A 19,412-nucleotide genomic window follows, 5' to 3' on the forward strand; every position below is an offset into this window, starting at 1 on the left:
ATTTTGGAAAGTAGACACCCCAAGCTATTTGCTGAGAGGCATGGTGAGTATTTTGCAGCTCTCATTTGTTTTTGAAAATGAAGAAAGACAAAAAAAAAAATTTTTTTTTTCTTTTTTTAATTTTCAAAACTTTGTGACAAAAAGTGAGGTCTGCAAAATACTCACTATACCTCTCAGCAAATAGCTTGGGGTGTCTACTTTCCAAAATGGGGTCATTTGGGGGGGGGTTTGTGCCACCTGGGCATTCCATGGCCTCCGAGACTGTGATAGGCAGTGAAGAGTGAAATCAAAAATTTACGCCCTTAGAAAGCCTGAAGGCGGTGCTTGGTTTTCGGGGTCCCATACGTGGCTAGGCTCCCAAAAAGTCTCACACATGTGGTATCCCCGTACTCAGGAGAAGCAACAGAATGTATTTTGGGGTGTAATTTCACATATTCCCATGGCATGTTTGAGCAATATATCATTTAGTGACAACTTTGTGCAAAAAAAAAAAAAAAATAATAATAATTTGTCTCTTTCCCGCAACTTGTGTCACAATATAAAATATTCCATGGACTCGACATGCCTCTCAGCAAATAGCTTGGGGTGTCTACTTTCCAAAATGGGGTCATTTGGGGGGGTTTGAACTGTCCTGGCATTTTATGCACAACATTTAGAAGCTTATGTCACACATCACCCACTCTTCTAACCACTTGAAGACAAAGCCCTTTCTGACACTTTTTGATTACATGAAAAAATTATTTTTTTTTGCAAGAAAATTACTTTGAACCCCCACACATTATATATTTTTTTAAAGCAAATGCCCTACAGATTAAAATAGTGGGTGTTTCATTTTTTTTTTTCACACAGTATTTGCGCAGCGATTTTTCAAACGCATTTTTTGGGGAAAAAACACACTTTTTTACATTTTAATGCACTAAAACACACTATATTGCCCAAATGTTTGATGAAATAAAAAAGATGATCTTAGGCCGAGTACATGGATACCAAACATGACATGCTTTACAACTGTGCACAAACGTGCAGTGACAACAAAATAAATACATTTTTAAAAGCCTTTACAGGTTACCACTTTAGATTTACAGAGGAGGTCTACTGCTAAAATTACTGCCCTCGATCTGACCGTCGCGGTGATACCTCACATGCATGGTGCAATTGCTGTTTACATTTGACGCCAGACCGACGCTTGCGTTCGCCTTAGCGCGAGAGCAGGGGGGACAGGGGTGCTTTTTTTTTTTTTTTTTTTTTTTTCTTTATTATTTTTTTGCTTTTTTATCTTATTTTAAAACTGTTCCTTTCATTTTTTTTTTTTTTTAATCATTTTTATTGTTATCTCAGGGAATGTAAATATCCCCCATGATAGCAATAGGTAGTGACAGGTACTCTTTTTTGAAAAAATTGGGGTCTATTAGACCCTAGATTTCTCCTCTGCCCTCAAAGCATCTGACCACACCAAGATCGGTGTGATAAAATGCTTCCCCAATTTCCCAATGGCGCTATTTACATCCGGCGAAATCTAAGTCATAAAATGCTCGTAGCTTCCGGTTTTTTAGGCCATAGAGATGTTTGGAGCCACTCTGGTCTCTGATCAGGTCTATGGTCAGCTGGCTGAATCACCGGCTGCATTCTCAGGTTCCCTGTTGAGACAGGAGAGCCAGAGAAAAACACGGAAGACGGTGGGGGGGGGGGGGGGGGCATTCTCTCCCACTGCTTGTAAAAGCAGTCTAGAGGCTAATTAGCCGCTAGGATTGCTTCTACATGAAAGCCGACCGCTGGCTGAAAAGAATGATACCAAGATGATACCTAAACCTGCAAGCATCATTCTGGTATAACCACTCAAAGTCGTGAATGCTGTACTCAGACAAAAATATGGTTAACAATAAAGCACAGTAAACGGTAAAGTATAAAAAATTGCAGACCTGAAAAGCAAACATGATAAAACATAATAACAATAACAATAACACTAAAACATTGCAGAATAGAATACAGTAAAAAAGAGCAGAACAATAGAGAGAATAGAGAGAGAGAGAATAGAGAGAGAACAATAAAACGACAACTATTATTTTTTATTTTATATTTTTGTTTGTGTTTTTTTTTTTTTTTTTTTTCACTTTTTTTGTAACTGTAACTTTTATAACTGTAACCGGTTCCAGGTTCGGGTCTCTCAAAATGCGATGGCATCTTGGGAGACCCTGTGAAAGTGTGTCCTAGTCTGTGCAATGCTGTACCCTACGCTAATACTCAGCTAGTGAATGGTAGCGTTCAAAACATTCACCAATGCAAAGACCAGGATTGTCAGGACAGGAGGGACAATAATAGCGGGTGTCATGCCTATATCCGCGCTTGCTGCAGACACAACATCTTTTTGGGGGGGGTTCGTTGGGTAGGGGTACTCGGGAGGACATAAAAATGCCTCTCATGCAGCCGACTGCATTTGGTTGGGGATGTGAATGGGGGAAGTACGGGCGCTGCAGAAGTGGTGGGTTCCCAATTAGGATTGGCGAATGCAGCAGGAAGGGCATTATGGGCACGACGGGCCTGTGTTTGTCTTTTTGGTGGCAGCGGGACACTACTTGTGCTTGCCACCTCACCAGCTTGAACTGCACTTATGGGACTCGCCACGTCACCAAGTGTTACTGCAGTGCTGGTTTGACTACGACCGGGGTGTACTAGGCCGCTGGCGCTTGCCAGTTCACCAAAACGCTACCAAAAAAACTGTTAACGATCGCAGGGATCAGGCCTGACTCTGCGAACGCTGCAGTTATGCATTTAGTGTTTTGTAAGTGACAGTGATCGATCGATACTGCACTTGGGTGGGCTGGGCTGGGCCGGGCGGAGGGGCAAAACGCAGGTGCTAGCAGGTATCTGGGCTGATCCCGCTAACACTGCGTTTTTGGGAACCCTAAACTGCTGGGGACGCCAGTATAGATCTGATCGGATCAGATATTGATCAGTTCAGATACTATACCACTAAGGGAGGTGTACAGTGCGTGCGTGGGTGTTAGCGCTACTGGCACTAACCTGACGCTGCCTGGGGCTGGTGCTTGCCAGTTCACCAAAACGCTACAAAAAAAACTGTTAGCGATCGCAGGGATCAGGCCTGACTCTGCGAACGCTGCAGTTATGCATTTAGTGTTTTGTAAGTGACAGTGATCGATCGATACTGCACTTGGGTGGGCTGGGCTGGGCCGGGCGGAGGGGTAAAACGCAGTTGCTAGCAGGTATCTGGGTTGATCCCGCTAACACTGCGTTTTTGGGAACCCTAAACTGCTGGGGACGCTAGTATAGATCTGATTGGATCAGATATTGATGCGTTCAGATACTATACCACTAAGGGAGGTGTACGGTGCGTGGGTGTTAGCGGTACTGGCACTAACCTGACGCTGCCTGGGGATGGTGCTTGCCATTTCACCAAAATGCTACCAAAAAAACTGTTAGCGATCGCAGGGATCAGGCCTGACTCAGCGAACGCTGCAGTTATGCGTTTAGTGTTTTGTAAGTGACAGTGATCGATCGATACTGCACTTGGGTGGGCTGGGCCGAGCTGGGCGGAGGGGCAAAACGCAGGTGCTAGCAGGTATCTGGGCTGATCCCGCTAACACTGTGTTTTTGGGAACCCTAAACTGCTGGGGACGCCAGTATAGATCTGATCGGATCAGATATTGATGCGATCAGATACTATACCACTAAGGGAGGCGTATGCTGCGTGCGTGGGTGTTAGCGGTACTGGCGCTAATCTGACCCTGCCTGGGGCGACGCATATCACCGCCGGGCGATCAGGGGGCTAAATCTTTATTCGGTAATAAACGGCGGGTTCCCTGACACTATAAAAAATAAACAAACTAACCAGCGTCACCCGTAACGGTTATACAGTGATCAGTGGTGAAAGGGTTAACTAGGGGGCAATCAAGGGGTTAAAACATTTATTAGATAGTATATGGGGGTCCCTGTCGCTATAAAACTCTGACGGCGAACCTAAATATTTACGTCCCTAACTAGCATCACCAGCGACACTAATACAGCGATCAGAAAAATGATCGCTTAGCGACACTGGTGACAGGGGGTGATCAAGGGGTTAAAACTTTATTAGGGGGGGTTAGGGGGGTACCCTAGACCTACAGGGGGCCTAACACTCACTGCCCTGACACTGTAACTGTCACAAACTGACACCAATACAGTAATCAGAAAAAAAAAAAAAAAAAAAAAACTGCTGGTGTCAGTTTGTGACGGGGGGGGGGGGGGGGTGATTGGGGGGGGATCGGGGGGCGATCGGGGGGGGGATCGGGGTGTTTAGTGTGCCTGGCATGTTCTACTGTGTGTGTAGTGTTGGTGCACTTACATTGCAGTCTTCTCTCCTCGGCCCGGAACGGAAAATACCGAGCCGAGGAGAGATGACATCATTTCCTCTGCCTCTGTGTACAATACAGAGGCAGGGAAATGATCCCATTGGCTGAGAGCGATCGCGAGGGGGGGGCCACGAATGGATGGCCTCCCCCTCACCTCCGATCGCCGGGGGAGATTTGCCGACCGCCGCAGGCACCGGGGGGGGGTCCGATCGGACCCCCCACCCGCGGGCAGGCAAGGACGTACATATACGTCCTTTTGCCTGCCCGTGCCGCTCTGTCGACGTATATAGTCGTGCGGCGGTCGGCAAGTGGTTAAAGTGTCAAGTCTGGGAAAAAGACACCAAGTTCATCTTTTTCAGCTTATACACATTTCCTATGTTTTGTCCCTAGTTAAAATGCAGTAGTAAGGAAAATACCTGTTGATCCCGTTAGAAATGTATCGCATACTAGTACAATATGTTAAAGCGAACCTTCAGTCATTTTTTCAACTTTCCATCTATTAAATATTTTGCACTTGTTGTTTTAACTTTGGATAGCAAAACTTTTTTTCTGCCAGTAAATGCCTTATACAGCTCACTTCCTGTTTCTTGTCTGGTCATTAGCCTAGGCTTGTGACATCATACACAGCTCTCTCCCTCTCTCTCATGAGAGTTTGCCAGGAAGTGGGGGGGGGGGGGGAATGAGTCATAAGAGGGCCATTGAGAGCTGCGGAGGTGTGCCTCCGTGTGCCTGTGTAAATCCAGGAAGTGAACAGGCAGCAGCGTCAGCTGCCCACAGTTAAAATGGACGCAGCCGGACACAGTGGAGGGAGATTTCTGCAGCATATCTGGCAAGTACAGGAATCACAGTATATATATATATAAAATAATATGCAAAGTGGTTGGAGGGAAGCTTCAGAATGGTAAAAAGATATTTTTATTACAAAATTATGTGAGCAGACTGCAGTTCCTCTTTAAAGGGGTTGTAAACCCTTAAAGCGGAAGTAAACTCATCCATAAAACAGCTTCATTTCCGGCACGTGCCGGAAATGTAACACTCCCATTGGTTGTGCTCTCAACCAAACTGTCAAACCATCCAATGGCTGGTGTCATAACTGATCACATGTGCAGCATCATGGCAGTTGTAGATTAAACAGAGGCAAAGATGGCAGCTTCTTTGGCTGAAAACGATAGGAGGGTTTACTTACACTTTAAGGTTTTTCACCTGAAGCCCCGGTTCACACAGGGGCGGCACAACTTGCAGGTCGCCTCACTTCTGTATGGAAGTCTATGCAAGTCGCCCCAAAGTAGTACAGGAACCTTTTTCTAAATCGGAGCGACTTGTGTCGCTCCTATTAGAACGGTTCCATTGTACAGAACAGGAGGCAACTTGTCAGGCGACCTAGCCGCCTGACAAGTCGCCTCTGTGTGAACCGGCACTAATGCATTGTATGCATTAAGGTGAAAAACCTTCTGTAGTGCAGCGCCCCCCTTTTACTTACCTGAACCCGATCGTTTCATTGACGGGGACGAGCACAGCAGCTCCAGACGCTGTCTCGGGTCCTCACTGGATAAACTGATAGCAGCGGGAGCCATTGGCTCCCACCGCTGTCAATCAAATCCAGTGACAGGGGGGCGGGGCCGAGTCCTGCTGTCTGTGTCAACGGACCCAGGGGCAGGACTGGGGAGTGCGCCCGCACGTGTGCCCCCATGGAAAACGGCACTCGAGAAGAGGAGCCAGGAACGCCGCTGGGAGACCCCAGGAGGAGGAGGATCAGGGCCGCTCTGTGCAAACATCTTGCACAGTAGGAGGCAAGTAGAACATTTGTTTTTGTTTTATAAACAAACCTTTACAACCCATTTAAAAAAAACGTACCTTACAACGAAGCTCTTCCAGCTCCAAGATGTCAGAGCTGCAGGCGCTCCCATCTGCACCCGTCTTGCTTCCGGGTTCGCGGACTCCGGCTCTGCGACTGGCAGGAGCTACGACGATGTCACTCCCACGAATGCGCGGGAGCCGCCGGTTACAGCGCAGGGCTCTGAAGCAATGGCCTGGTCTGGGTAGCCATTTCTTCGGAGCGCATGTGCCGGTGATATATCACTGGCTGCACGTACAGTAAATATCTCCTAAATCAGGGGTCTCAAACTGGCAGCCCTCCGGCGGTTGTGGAACTACAAGTCCCATCATGCCTCTGCCTGTGGGAGTCATGCTTGTAACTGTCAGCCTTGCAATGCCTCATGGGACTTGTAGCTCTGCAACAGCTGGAGGACCGCCAGTTTGAGACCCCTGTGCTAAATGGTGCCCGTTTATGAGATATTTACACTACCTATAGGTAAAGCCTTATAATAGGCTTACCTATAGGGAAAAGTTAGTGATGGAGGTTTACTTCCACTTTAAAGTGTGAAGTCTGGGAAAAAGACACCAAGTTCATCTTTTTCAGCTTATACACATTTCCTATGTTTTGTCTCGTTAAAATACAGTTGTAAAGAAAATACCTGTTGATCCCGTTAGAAATCCAGTGATCTTCCTGTAGTGATCCAACAGTGAGTGCCCCTGCTGCACTGAAATCCAAAGCAGTGTTGTCAGTCCTGCCCAGTTTTCCCCTGTTGCACTACAGAACACCTCCCCCTTCATCTCCAAAACATAAGAGGAAGGGATTCTGTAGTCCACCAGAAAAGCACAGGGCAAAGCTGACAACATTGCAGCAGTGGCACTATAGTGAGAGAGCAGAAGTTAGAGCTACAGGACGACACCCACCCTGCCCCACCCCGGTATTTTTCAATAGGACAATACAGAGATGTTCAGATATATGTGCTACATATTTGCCTTGAAATCAATTTTAAAAATATAAAATAATACATTTTTAGGCTAAAGTCTCATATACTAACTGCAGTACTAACCAGCTCAGGGTGGTTGGGGAGTCCACACTTCTTGCAGGGTTCATCGTCTTCCCCAGGTACCCCCTCTTGTTTTTCCTCATTTTCCGACTCCTCCTCCGACTCTGCCTCGCTGTCCGACTCCTCAGACTCGTCCTCACTGGACGATTTAAGTTTGCGTCGTGATCTGGTGTTGGTCCACCGTGCCCTTCGTTTTTGTTTTGGCTTCTATAGACATTGTAAAGAGGGGGAAAAGTAGTAAGGAAGTGTTTCTCTGCAATGTCAGATGTCCTGGATGTAAAAGATTCAAACATTTCAATAACAGATCTTTATTAACTCCAATTCTTACACAGAAAAGTCTTCTATATAGAGACTGAGCACATTCAACAGTCTGAGTTTCATTAACCATTTGCTTACTGGACACTTATACCCCCCCCCCCCCTTCCTGCCCAGGCCAATTTTCAGCTTTCAGTGCTGTCGCACTTTGAATGACAATTGCGCTGTCACGCAATACTGTACCCAAACAAAAATTTTACATTTTTTTTCACACAAAAGGAGCTTTCTTTTGGTGGTATTTACTCACCAATAAGACCAAAATTTTTGAAAAAAAAAAAATCAAATCAGAAAATTTTTCATAGTTTGTTATAAAATTTTTCAAACAGGTAATTTTTTTCATTCACTGATGTGTGCTGATGAGGTGGCACTGATGGGCATCTATGGGTCCAATCTGTGCCCACCAGTGCTGCCAATGTCCCTGTAACAGAAGCCGGTTATCGGCTTTTTTTCTACTCATAAGCGTGAGAATAGAAGAAAGCCGGTAACCGGCTTCTGTTACAGGGACATCTGTACCGATCTGTAATCGCCAGTGCCACCAATCAGTGCCTCATCACCAGTGCTGCCAATCAGTCCTGGCCCACCAGTGCCCCACCCCACCAGTGCTGCCAATCAGTGCCCCCCCCACACCAGTGCTGCCAATCAGTGCCGCCCCCCCCACCAGTGCTACCAATCAGTGCCGCCCCCCCCACCAGTGCTGCCAATCAGTGGCACCCCCCACCAGTGCTGCCAATCAGTGGCACCCCCCCACCAGTGCTGCCAATCAGTGCCACCCCCCACCAGTGCTGCCAATCAGTGCCGCCCCACCAGTGCTGCCAATCAGTGCCGCCCCACCAGTGCTGCCAATCAGTGCCGCCGCCCCACCAGTGCTGCCAATCAGTGCCGCCGCCCCACCAGTGCTGCCAATCAGTGCCACCCCCCCACCAGTGCTGCCAATCAGTGCCGCCCCACCAGTGCTGCCAATCAGTGCCGCCCCACCAGTGCTGCCAATCAGTGCCGCGTCCCACCAGTGCTGCCAATCAGTGCCGCGTCCCACCAGTGCTGCCAATCAGTGCCGCGTCCCACCAGTGCTGCCAATCAGTGCCGCGCCCCACCAGTGCTGCCAATCAGTGCCGCGCCCCACCAGTGCTGCCAATCAGTGCCGCGCCCCACCAGTGCTGCCAATCAGTGCCGCGCCCCACCAGTGCTGCCAATCAGTGCCGCGCCCCACCAGTGCTGCCAATCAGTGCCGCCCCACCAGTGCTGCCAATCAGTGCCACCCCCCACCAGTGAAGTAGAAAAGATAACCTGTTTGCAAAATTTTATAACAAACTATGAAAATGTTTTTTTGTTTTCAAAATTTTTGGCCTTTTCTTTTTTTTTTTTTGTTACATCCCAGTGGTGATTAAATACCACCAAAAGAAAGCTCCATTCGTGTGAAAAAAAAAATGATAGCCGGCTTCTGTTTACTTCCATAATCAGCTGATATTGGCTGACAGCTGATCACATGGTAAATCTTTACCCTGTTCTGTGATCAGCCGAGTCCGAAGAACGCGCTGCTCTTGATTGAAGAGCGCACTACCCGGTCACGGGAGGACATCTATTGACGCCCTCCCGGCACTGAAAGCCTGCGCTGTAGCCGTCTTTCAGCTATAGCACAGGTGGAAAGTGGTTAAAGAAAAACTCCACTTGTGTCCACAAATAAACAAAAAAGTAGAGTGATGTACACAACTTTGATTTGGAAGGTTATTTGTAATAACATTACACTAAAAAAACGTTCTGCAGACGCACCTGTGATAGGCGCTTGCCAAGAGTGCCGACTATGCCTGCTCTTTTGGTGGGCCTCCTCAATTCACAGAAGCTGTACTACAGCTTCTATTTATGAAAAGCACTTAATGAATGGACGTCGGTCAGATGACAGAAGTTCCATCCTGCATCAGGTGGACCTATTCCAAGAGAGAGAGACCACCAGCACAAGACACACTTTTCATACAATGTAGGTACTGTCCCTTGTGCGGATTAAAAACGGGAAAAAAATTGACTAAACTGGACTTGGTTTGATTCTAATTAAAGGAAATGTTATATACTGTACAGGTGTTAGAAACACCCTGCATTCTGATCACATATATGGTATGGGAGGGAAACAACGCTTACTAAAAAAAAAAGCCAAATGAAAAATTTTTTTGGACAAGTTACCTGTTTTACTTTCTGGCACTGCTCCTTTTCAGCTTTCTTCTCCTCCCGAGCTGGTTTTGCAGGTTCAGACTTCGCCTCCTCTTCATCATCGCTTTGCTTTTTCTCAGGCTTGCGTTCTTTGACCTCTACTACCTTTGTGGAGGGTCTTGAGATCCTGGGAGATCGTCTCAGCCTCCTCCCAATACAGTCCTCGTTCTCGGCATCCTCTGGTTCATCCATGGGCACACTCTCCACAGGCAGTTCCGGCCTCCTCTTCTTGTTGGAGATACGGATTGTCAATTTGATGCCATCTTTCTGCCTCTCGGATGTCATCTCTTTGCTCTCCGATCCACTGTTGTCCTCTTCTGCCAAGGGTTCTAGCCTATGTTTATTTCTGGAAAGTAAACTGGGCTTTTCTGAGATTTTGTCCTTACCGTCCATCTTCTTAACCTCCGGCTCTTTAGGCTCGGAAGTTTCATTGGAGTCATCGATTTCTTTTGCAGCTGGTTTTTCCCTTCGTTTGCTCCTTAAGCTGAATGTTTTCTTTTCTATTTCGGGAGGCTTCCTTACTTGTTTCGCCTTCTCTTCTTGTTTTGCCTTCTCTTCTTGTTTCGCCTTCTCTTCGGCTTTATCAGAAGACACCGGCTCACATGTTCCCTCATCTTCTTTGTTACTTTCTGTGGACTTCTCTTTGCTCACCATAGAATTCTTTGCCGTCGCAGATGTTTTTCTGGATGAGGCCAGTCTTGATTTTGCAGTTGCGCTTGCTTTCTTTCTTGTATCTCTTGTCTTGGATTTAGCCTCCTCAATAATACCATCTGCATTTTGTTTTTCAGAGTCGCACGATTTCTGGTCTTCAGATGCACACTGCTCAGTTTTCTTGGCCTCGGATAATTGCTCATCATTGGGGATGTCTGAAGTGGCTACTATGGCAGGTTTCTTCAGGATCTCAGTCTCCTTTACAGACTCTGAATCATTTGTGTCAATTTTGCAGTCTTTCTTGGTCTTGGCTGTCTTTTCCTTCTCAACAGGAGACAGCAATTCTTTTTTCTCTTCTCCTTTGGAGTCCACATTGGCTTGGTGTGTTTCAGACACAGATGCATCTTCTTTTGAGGAGGTCTTTGGAGAAGTTTCCTCCGATGAGGAGGAAATAATAATGTCTTTGTTGAGGTCTTTTGCGCTTTTTTCCAAATTCTCAGGGATTCTAGGTTTGCTGTTTTCTTTAAGTTCATGCAAACTTTTGATGACACTGGAAGTTCTCTTCTCGACTACACCATTCTCTTCCATTGTTGTGCTAATGATGGATTCTCTTGGGGTGGTATTACTGTTTTCCACATAGTCTATCTTTGCTTTGTGTGATTTGTCCCCATTTAGCTCCCCGTTAACCAACTGCTTCCCTTCAGAAACCGTTGCAGGAGCAGCAGACGTCTTTGTGCTATCGTCATCTAGTTTCTCTTCCTCCTTCTGAAGCAGCTCTTTTGTAGGTGTCTTGGACTTGCACAGCGACGGTTTAACTGGTCCATCAAAGTCGTCAGTGAGCTTGAGTTCCCGTTTTTTCAAGGGGATCTTGGCCTGCTGGTCGTTCTTCATTTTCTCCGAATCCTCAACAGATTTTTCGACATGATCTTCAGTGCGCTTGACAATAACGGAAATTTCTGAGTGTTCGGGCTCCTGTGCGGAAGGGGTCTTTTCGGCAGTCCCTTTTAATTCCTTCAAGTCTTTAGGTTCTGCCTTATGTTTTAGATCAACTTTCAAAGGCTTTACGTTCTCCTTGAAGGAGTCACTTTCTTCTTTGGTAGCCTTTTTACCCTCCTCTTCATCAGGAGGTTCTGTTTTTATTTCACTGATTGTTTTTAAGGGTTCTTTATCGCCAGGCTTACAGGCGTTACCATTTTCTGTTGGACAAGAGCTTGTGGTATCACCTGCTGGGTCTAGCTTCTCTTTGACTCCTTCTTTTGTGTCCTCTTCCAACTTCTCTGTAAGTCATGGACATAGAAAAACACAAAATTAAACAATGGCAAATGAAAGTTGGTGTGAAACTCTGCAATAAATTATAAGCATACCAACCACAAAGGAATTGATTTATTTTTTATTTTTATTTTTTAGCATAAAAGAAAAAAAAATAAATAAAAACACGGATTCAGCGACTAGCCGATACAGGCAAAATGTAATAATGCAAAGCAAGAAAACGACATCTCATAGCGCAATATGTTTAAATAAAATCAGTATCTTTAACCACTTGCTGACCAGGCCTTTATTGCAACTTTTTGCTTACAAGTTTAAATTAGTACTTTTTGCTAGAAAATTACTTAGAACCCTCAAACAGTAATTTTTTTTTTTCTAAGAGACCCTAGAGAATAAAATGGCGATCGTTGCAATATTTTACATCACACTATTTGCACAGCGGTCTTTCAAACAAAATTTTTTGTGGAAAAAATACACTTTAAAAGAGTGAACAAAAATCAACAATTTAAAATAAATAAATATATATTTTTAATATTTAAATTGGATTTTTTTGATTCTTATCAAACGGAATTTAATAAAAATGCTTTTGGAGTAAAAAAAAAATCTATATTATTATGTATCATTATGTAGCATGAGGCTGTGTATTCTGCTATATCAGATAATTTTTGGTAAACTCATTCAATGTTCAGGAATATTCCTCCATCCCATTGTTTTGCAAATCTATGTACACTACAAACTATGATTGTTTGAAGAGAAATGCATCTGTACCGGGCTCCAAGTGTGAGGAGGAAGGGCAAGCAGTAAAAATGAAAGTGAAAGCTTCCAAGCACCATAAAAACCTTGTTGTCTTTCTGCACATACCTTGTAGTGCTTTACTCCTCCCCTGAGGAGCAAAATGGCAGCAGGCCATAAAAGAGACCCAGTTTGGGAATATTCACTAACCTGACAGGTTATTATTCTAAATAGGAAACCTTCATTTTGTTTGCAAATTTTAAAGATTCTAACTACCAGCAAGAATAAGTCCTTATATTTAAAGAGCACCTGTCATTTCAGGTCCATCATGGCAGCGCCTGTTAGCGGGCATCCACTCACCTGCTGCCGCTACGTCCTTCGCCTTGTCGTGTCACTGCCGCATCACCAGCTGTCCCATTAAAGTGAATGGAACGGTCGGTGAGTCTACAGCGGGTCAGAGGAGGAGCCGCTGCGGGGCAGAGATGACAGTTGCTCGTTACCTGCCGCAGTTGTACTGTGGCAGGTCGGCTCTACTGCGCAAACCGCCGTCATTGTACACAAGCGTAGGCGGGCGCTCGCCTGCCGCCACGCTTTTTGTTTGATTATAGCGCAAAAAATAAAAACAGCAGAAGTGATCAAATACCACCAAAAGAAAGCTCTATTTGTGGGGAAAAAAGGACATCAATTTTGTTTGGGTACATCGTCGCACAACCACGCAATTGTCAATTAAAGTAACGCAGTGCCGTTTCACAAAAAATGGCCTAGTCATTAAGGGGGCAAATCCTTCCGGTCCAAGCTGATTTAAATCAAGCCTTTTTACTACCGATTTAAATGATGATTTAAACCGTGATTTAAATCAAATCCACCCTGCACTTTAATGCATTAAAAAAAAAAAAAAAAAAAAGTAAGCCAAATTTTTGTGTATAATGTGAAAGATGATGTTACGCCAAGTAAATAGATACCTAACATGTCATGCTTTAAAATTGCACGTTAGTGGAATAGCGACCCACTATGGTACTGAAAAATCTCCATACAAGACGCTTTAAACATTTTTACAGGTTACCTGCTTTGAGTTACAGAGGTCTGGTGCAAGAATTATTTCTCTCGCTCGAACGATTGCAGCGATACCTCACATGTGTGGTTTGAACACCGTTTACATATGCGGACGCATCTGTGCGCAAGCATGGTTGGACGGGGGCACTTTAAATTTTTTTTCCTCATTTTACTTTTTATTTTTACACTGTCCCTTAACTTAATTTTTTTGCATCACTTTTATTCATATTACAAGGAATGTAATAGAAAAAGGCATGGCAAGTCCTCTTTGCTGAGAGATCTGAGGTCAAAAAGACCCCAGATCTTACCCTTAAAGCAGAGGTCCCCTGCCGAAAAAATTAAAAGCCAGCAGCTACACATACTGCGGCTGCTGACTTTTAATAAATCGGACACTTACCTGTCCTGGAATTCAGCGATGTCGGCACCGCAGTTGATGTTTCCATCAGCTGACGGGTGCTGCTGCTGCCACTGTGGATAAGGGAACCCGGCAGTGTAGCCTTACAGCTTTATGCCGGGAACCCAACTGCACATGCGCGAGGCTCCGCTCCTCTCTCCTAGTGGCCCGGTGGCAGAGGAAGGAGGAGGGAGCCCAGTGGTGATGTCAAAGGTCACAGCCTGTATCAGGATACCTGTCAAAGGGGGGGGGGGCTGAGTGGAAGTTCCACTTTTGGATGGAACTCCGCTTTAAAAAAAAATAAAAATCATCGCTTTAAGTCCGAGAGGAGTACAATATGGTACAATTTTTTAATGATTGCGGTATTTATAATCCAGAAGAGGTCTCTGTTGAACATTTTGTATGAGTTGCTTACTAATGATTTACTAATGAGTTAAGCACTAATTAGTTCCATCCGATAAAGATATATATCTATCGCTCTCTACCTATATATAAAAATAAAATAGCGATAGCGTAGCTGGCTCAGTTAGGCCAATTCCCCTGAAGACGTCATTCTTTGACAAAACGTGCGTCAGGCAGGGCATACACCTGATGCCTTTACTCTACTTGAGTGCCCGAACACTGGTGTTTGGAGATTGCCTGCTCGGCAATCCGCTCTGTGCATCTTTTAATGCAATTTTACTGTGGAAAATATGTAAGCACACTTATATTAAAGATACTGAATTTTTTAAAACATATTGCACCGAGATGTCATTTTCTTGCTTTGGATTACATTTCTAGGAGAGTTTGCAGTAAGGGGCGTGACAGGAAGACATCTTGGTTATTTTAAATGCGCTGTTGACCATTTAATATGGTCCACACTATCTGGTAAGGAGCCAACCTTATCTTATATCACAGGTGATATCACTGTGGTGATCAGTACTGGATATATCAACTCTATTTCTTGGATTGCCTAAACATAGTAGGTGAGGTTGAAAAAAAGACACGAGTCCATCAAGTCCAACCTATGTTTGTGGTTGTATGTCAGTATTACATTGTACATCCCTGTATGTTGCGGTCGTTCAGGTGCTTATCTAATAGTTTTCCACATCCTTGCCGCTCTTACAGTAAAGAACCCTCTACGTAGTTTAAGGTTAAACCTCTTTTCTTCTAATTTTAATGAGTGGCCACGTGTCTTGTTAAACTCCATTCCTCAAAAAAGTTTAAACCCTATAGTGGGGTCACCAGTACGGTATTTGTATATTGAAATCATATCCCCACTCAAGCGTCTCTTCTCCAGAGAGAATAAGTTCATTTCCTGCAACCTTTCCTCATAACTAATATCCTCCAGACCCTTTATTAGCTTTGTTATCCTTCTTTGTACTCTCTCCATTTCCAGTACATCCTTCCTGAGGACTGGTGCCCAGAACTGGACAGCATACTCCAGGTGCAGCCGGACCAGAGTCTTGTAGAGTGGGAGAATTATCGTTTTATCTCTGGAGTTGATCCCCTTTTTAATGCATACCAATATTCAGTTTGCTCTGTTAGCAGCAGCTTGGCATTGCATGCCATTGCTGAGCCTATTATCTACTAGGACCCCCAGGTCCTTTTCCATCCTAGATTCCCCCAGAGGTTCTCCCCCCAGCGTATAGATTGCATTCATACATTTTAGTCACCCAAATGCATTCTTTTACATTTTTCTACATTAAACCTAATTTTCCATGTAGTTGCCCACCCCATTAATTTGTTCAGATCTTCTTGAAGGTTTCCACATACCCTGCTTAGCCTAGTATTGTTTGCAAATATGTACTGTACCCCATCCTCCAGGTCGTTTATGAACGAATTAAATGGGATTGGTCCCAGCAAAGAACCCTGTGGGACCCCACTACCCACCCCTGACCATTCTGAGTACTCCCCATTTATCACAACGCTCTGAACTCGCCCTTGTAGCCAGTTTTCAATCCATGTACTCACCCTATGGTCCATGCCAACGGACCTTATTTTGTACAGTAAACGTTTATGGGGAACTGCATCAAGTGCTTTTGCAAAATCCAGATACACCACAGCTTTGGGCCATCCTTTATCTAGATGGCAACTCACCTCCTTATAGAAGGTTAATAGATTGGTTTGGCAAGAACGATTCTTCATGAATCCATGCTGATTACTGCTAATGATACCTTTTTCCATTACTAAAATCTTGTATATAGTCCCTTATCATCCCCTCCAAGAGCTTACATACTATTGATGTTAGGCTAACTGGTCTGTAATTTCCAGGGATGTATTTTGGGCCCTTTTTAAATATTGGCGCTACATTGGCTTTTCTCTAATCAGCTGGTACTATTCCAGTCAGTAAACTGTCAGTAAAAATAAGGAACAATGGTCTGGCAATTACTTAACTGAGTTCCCCAAGTACCCTCGAGTGCAAGCCATCCAGTCATGGTGACTTATTAATGTTAAGTTTCCCAAGTCGAATTCTAATTCTGTCCTCTGTTAGCCATGAGGGTGCTTCCTGTGATGTGTCATGAGAATAAACACTGCAGTTTTGGTTACTGAAGACACCTCCCCTCCCCCCCCGATTCACTCGTGAAGACTGAGAAGAAGAAAAAAGTCAATACCTTCACCATCTTCCCATCCTTTTTAACCAGATGTCCTTCTCATTCTTTATGGGGCCAATATGGTCTGTCCTCCCTTTTTTACTGTTAACATACTTAAAGAATTTCTTGGGATTTTTTTTTTCCCTCTCCTCCGCTATGTGTCTTTCATGTTCTATCTTAATCGCCCTAATTGCACCCTTACATTTCTTGTTGCATTCTTTCTAAAGTTTGAATGCTGATGATAATCCCTCAACCTTGAATTTTTTGAAGGCCTTCTCTTTTGCTTTTATATGCATTTTTACATTGGAGTTAAAAGCCATCCAGGACTTTTGTTTAAATTTATTACCCAATGGGATGCACTGGCTAATGCCCTTATTTAATATGCTCTAAAAGTGAGCCCATCTCTACTCCGTGTTCTTTGTTCCTAAGATTTTATCAACAATTTATATCTTCTAGCAAGGTTTGTAGATTAGAGAAGTTGGCTCTTTTGAAATTCAGTGTCTTTGTACTTCCCTTATGTATCCTATTTGTGTGATTTATACTGAAGCCAATTGACCTGTGATCGCTGTTACCCAAGTTGCCCCGTATTTCCACATCTGCGATCAGGTCTGTATTGTTGGTAATCAGTAGATCTAGTAACGCTTTATTTCTAGTTGGTGCATCTACCATCTGACCCATGAAATTGTCCTGCAAGACATTTAAGAACTGGCGAGCCTTAGACGAATGCGTGGCTCCCTCCGCCCAGTCTATGTCTGGATAATTAAAATCCCCCATTATAATAACACTTCCCATCCTTGCTGCTAATCCAAATTGTGATAGGAGGTCCGCCTCCCCCTCCTCCCTCAGGTTAGGGGGTCTATAGCATACTCCCAGTAATTTTTCCCCTTAGCTTCATCCCTTTGGAGCTCTACCCATAAGGATTCCACCTTCTCCCTAGCTCCCTTAGTGATGTCATCTCTCACATTCCATACCACTAATGCCCCCAATACTACCCTCTGGACTATGTTCCGTGCTGACTATCTCTACCTCTGGACCCTCCGCGCCCCCCCCCACCTAGTTTAAAAACCACTCTAACTTTTTGGCCATCTTTACTCCCAGCACATCTGCACCCTCCTCATTTAGGTGCAGTCTGTCCCCCTTCTATAGTACTGGTGACCGACTGAGAAGTCGGCCCAGTCCTCCAGGAACCCAAACCCCTCCTTACTACACCAGCTCCTCCTGCTTACTTGCCATGTTTTCCCATTTCAAACATGATTTTATTTACTTGCAAAGTGCCTTATATTGTAGCACAGCCCCGGCCCTCCTTGCACATCATGGTCCTTCTTTTTCTGGGAGTGTCCAACTACTCTCAGTGCTGGCCCAGTTTCTGCATGCCTTCTCTCCCTTCCCTGTGGGCCTCCAGCTGTTGCAAATCTACAAGTCCCATCATGCCTCATGCGTGTGGCTGCCAGAGTCTTGCAGTTCTGCAACAACTGAAGGGCCACAGTTTGCATATCCCTGCTATAGAGAGTGTCACTTGAATGACAGCTCTGAGTCAGCAGGGGCTGCTGACGTTCCATTCAAGATGGTGGCACCCAGCAGCAGCATTTTACAGGTAAAGAACATGCCTAAAATATGTTAAATGCACATATAATCTTATGGGAAAATTTTTGTGGATATAAGAGCCGGCAACAGGGTTTCTAAATCAAGAGTTATACTTTAACAAAATCGAAAATGCTCTAAACCGAAAAGTGTACTACTGCACTGCTTCTTGCACAATCCATTGAAAAAGACCATAAATGTTACACAATGGAATTCCATCATACCTCCGCTCTCTCCTTTCAGTTCCTCATCTTCTGGATTTGGGCATTCTTGAGATGAACTATCCTGTGGCTCAGATTTCTTCAGTAAAGCTGGGTCTATTTGTGCTTTTAAAAGTTCCAGAGTTTCTGCCAGCTCATTCCTGGTCCTGCAACGAAAAACATAAAATTTACCATTATTATGGTTTTGTTCTGTAACAACTGCAAGACAAATCTACCAGGCACTTTTAGGGAACCCAAGAATAAGTGCTTGGCTCCCTAAAAGCCCCCGTGACAACAGAGAGGAGGTGTTTTTAGGCTTATTGTCTTTTTAGCTCCTGGGATATCAAAAGTGGTATTTCAAAGAGGAACTGAAGTGTGGAGGCTGTACCCCCCCCCCCCCCCCCCAAAAAAAAAAAGTAGAGCACAAAGGATCCTTCATCAGTATTGCCTATGGCAGTGATGGCGAACCTTGGCACTCCAGATGTTTTGGAACTGCATGTCCCATAATGCTCATGCACTCTGCATTGTAGTTGAGCATCATGGGAAATGTAGTTCCAAAACATCTGGAGTGCCAAGGTTCGCCATTACCGGCCTATGGGCTCCCTTTAGCTGATCTTTTCCCCATTATTGACGTGCTAAGCCTTGTTTCATAATGGGGTTCATTTACTAAAACTGGAGTGTGCAAAATCTGGTGTAGCTGTGCATAGAAACCAATCAGCTTCCAGGTTTTAGTGTCAAAAATTAATTGAACAAGCTGAATTTAGAAGTCAAATGGCTACCTTGCACAGCTGCACCAGATTGAGGCAGGGCTTTGCCTTCTCACGTCAGAGCTGTCCTTCCAATGACTACCAATCTGATGACTGGAGGAGTAATGTGCCACCAAAAAGGGGTTTAGAAAGCACAAAATGAAGCAGAAACAGGTAGATCCGAATACTGCGGGTCCTCAGGTACACCTTTCCACATCAGCAAGGAGAACAGTGAACAGCACAGTAGTGACTAGGGCTGGGGAAAAAAATCGATTCAAATCTTGAATCGAGTTGAGAGGTCAAATCGATTCAAAATTTAAACAAATCGATTTTTTTTTTTTCAACGCTCCGGTCCTGAGGCGCTGCGGGCATAAGTTTTTAGGCGAGGCTGCGGCTTCGGCCTAGTCCGCAGCTTTGGCCGGACATCGCGGCCTCGCCTAAAAACCCATGCCCGCAGCGCCTCAGGACCGGCACTGACAC

The 19,412-nt window shown here is 44.8% G+C and overlaps 1 protein-coding gene across 2 annotated transcripts in view; it reads right to left on the bottom strand.

Moving 5' to 3' along the window:
* The window catches only part of RSF1 (remodeling and spacing factor 1), a 98,923-nt gene that overhangs the window by 35,472 nt on the left and 44,039 nt on the right, over positions 1-19,412 (bottom strand). For both annotated transcript variants that reach the window (XM_073612809.1, XM_073612810.1), the window contains exons 5-7: positions 18,211-18,353; positions 9,710-11,664; positions 7,226-7,429 (exon numbers count right to left, since the gene is read on the bottom strand). In XM_073612809.1, the coding sequence (XP_073468910.1) occupies positions 7,226-7,429; positions 9,710-11,664; positions 18,211-18,353 (2,302 nt within the window). The remainder of the gene's footprint in view (positions 1-7,225; positions 7,430-9,709; positions 11,665-18,210; positions 18,354-19,412) is intronic.

Source organism: Aquarana catesbeiana, linkage group LG02 (assembly GCF_042186555.1).
Source record: "Aquarana catesbeiana isolate 2022-GZ linkage group LG02, ASM4218655v1, whole genome shotgun sequence".
Classification (NCBI taxonomy): domain Eukaryota; kingdom Metazoa; phylum Chordata; class Amphibia; order Anura; family Ranidae; genus Aquarana; species Aquarana catesbeiana.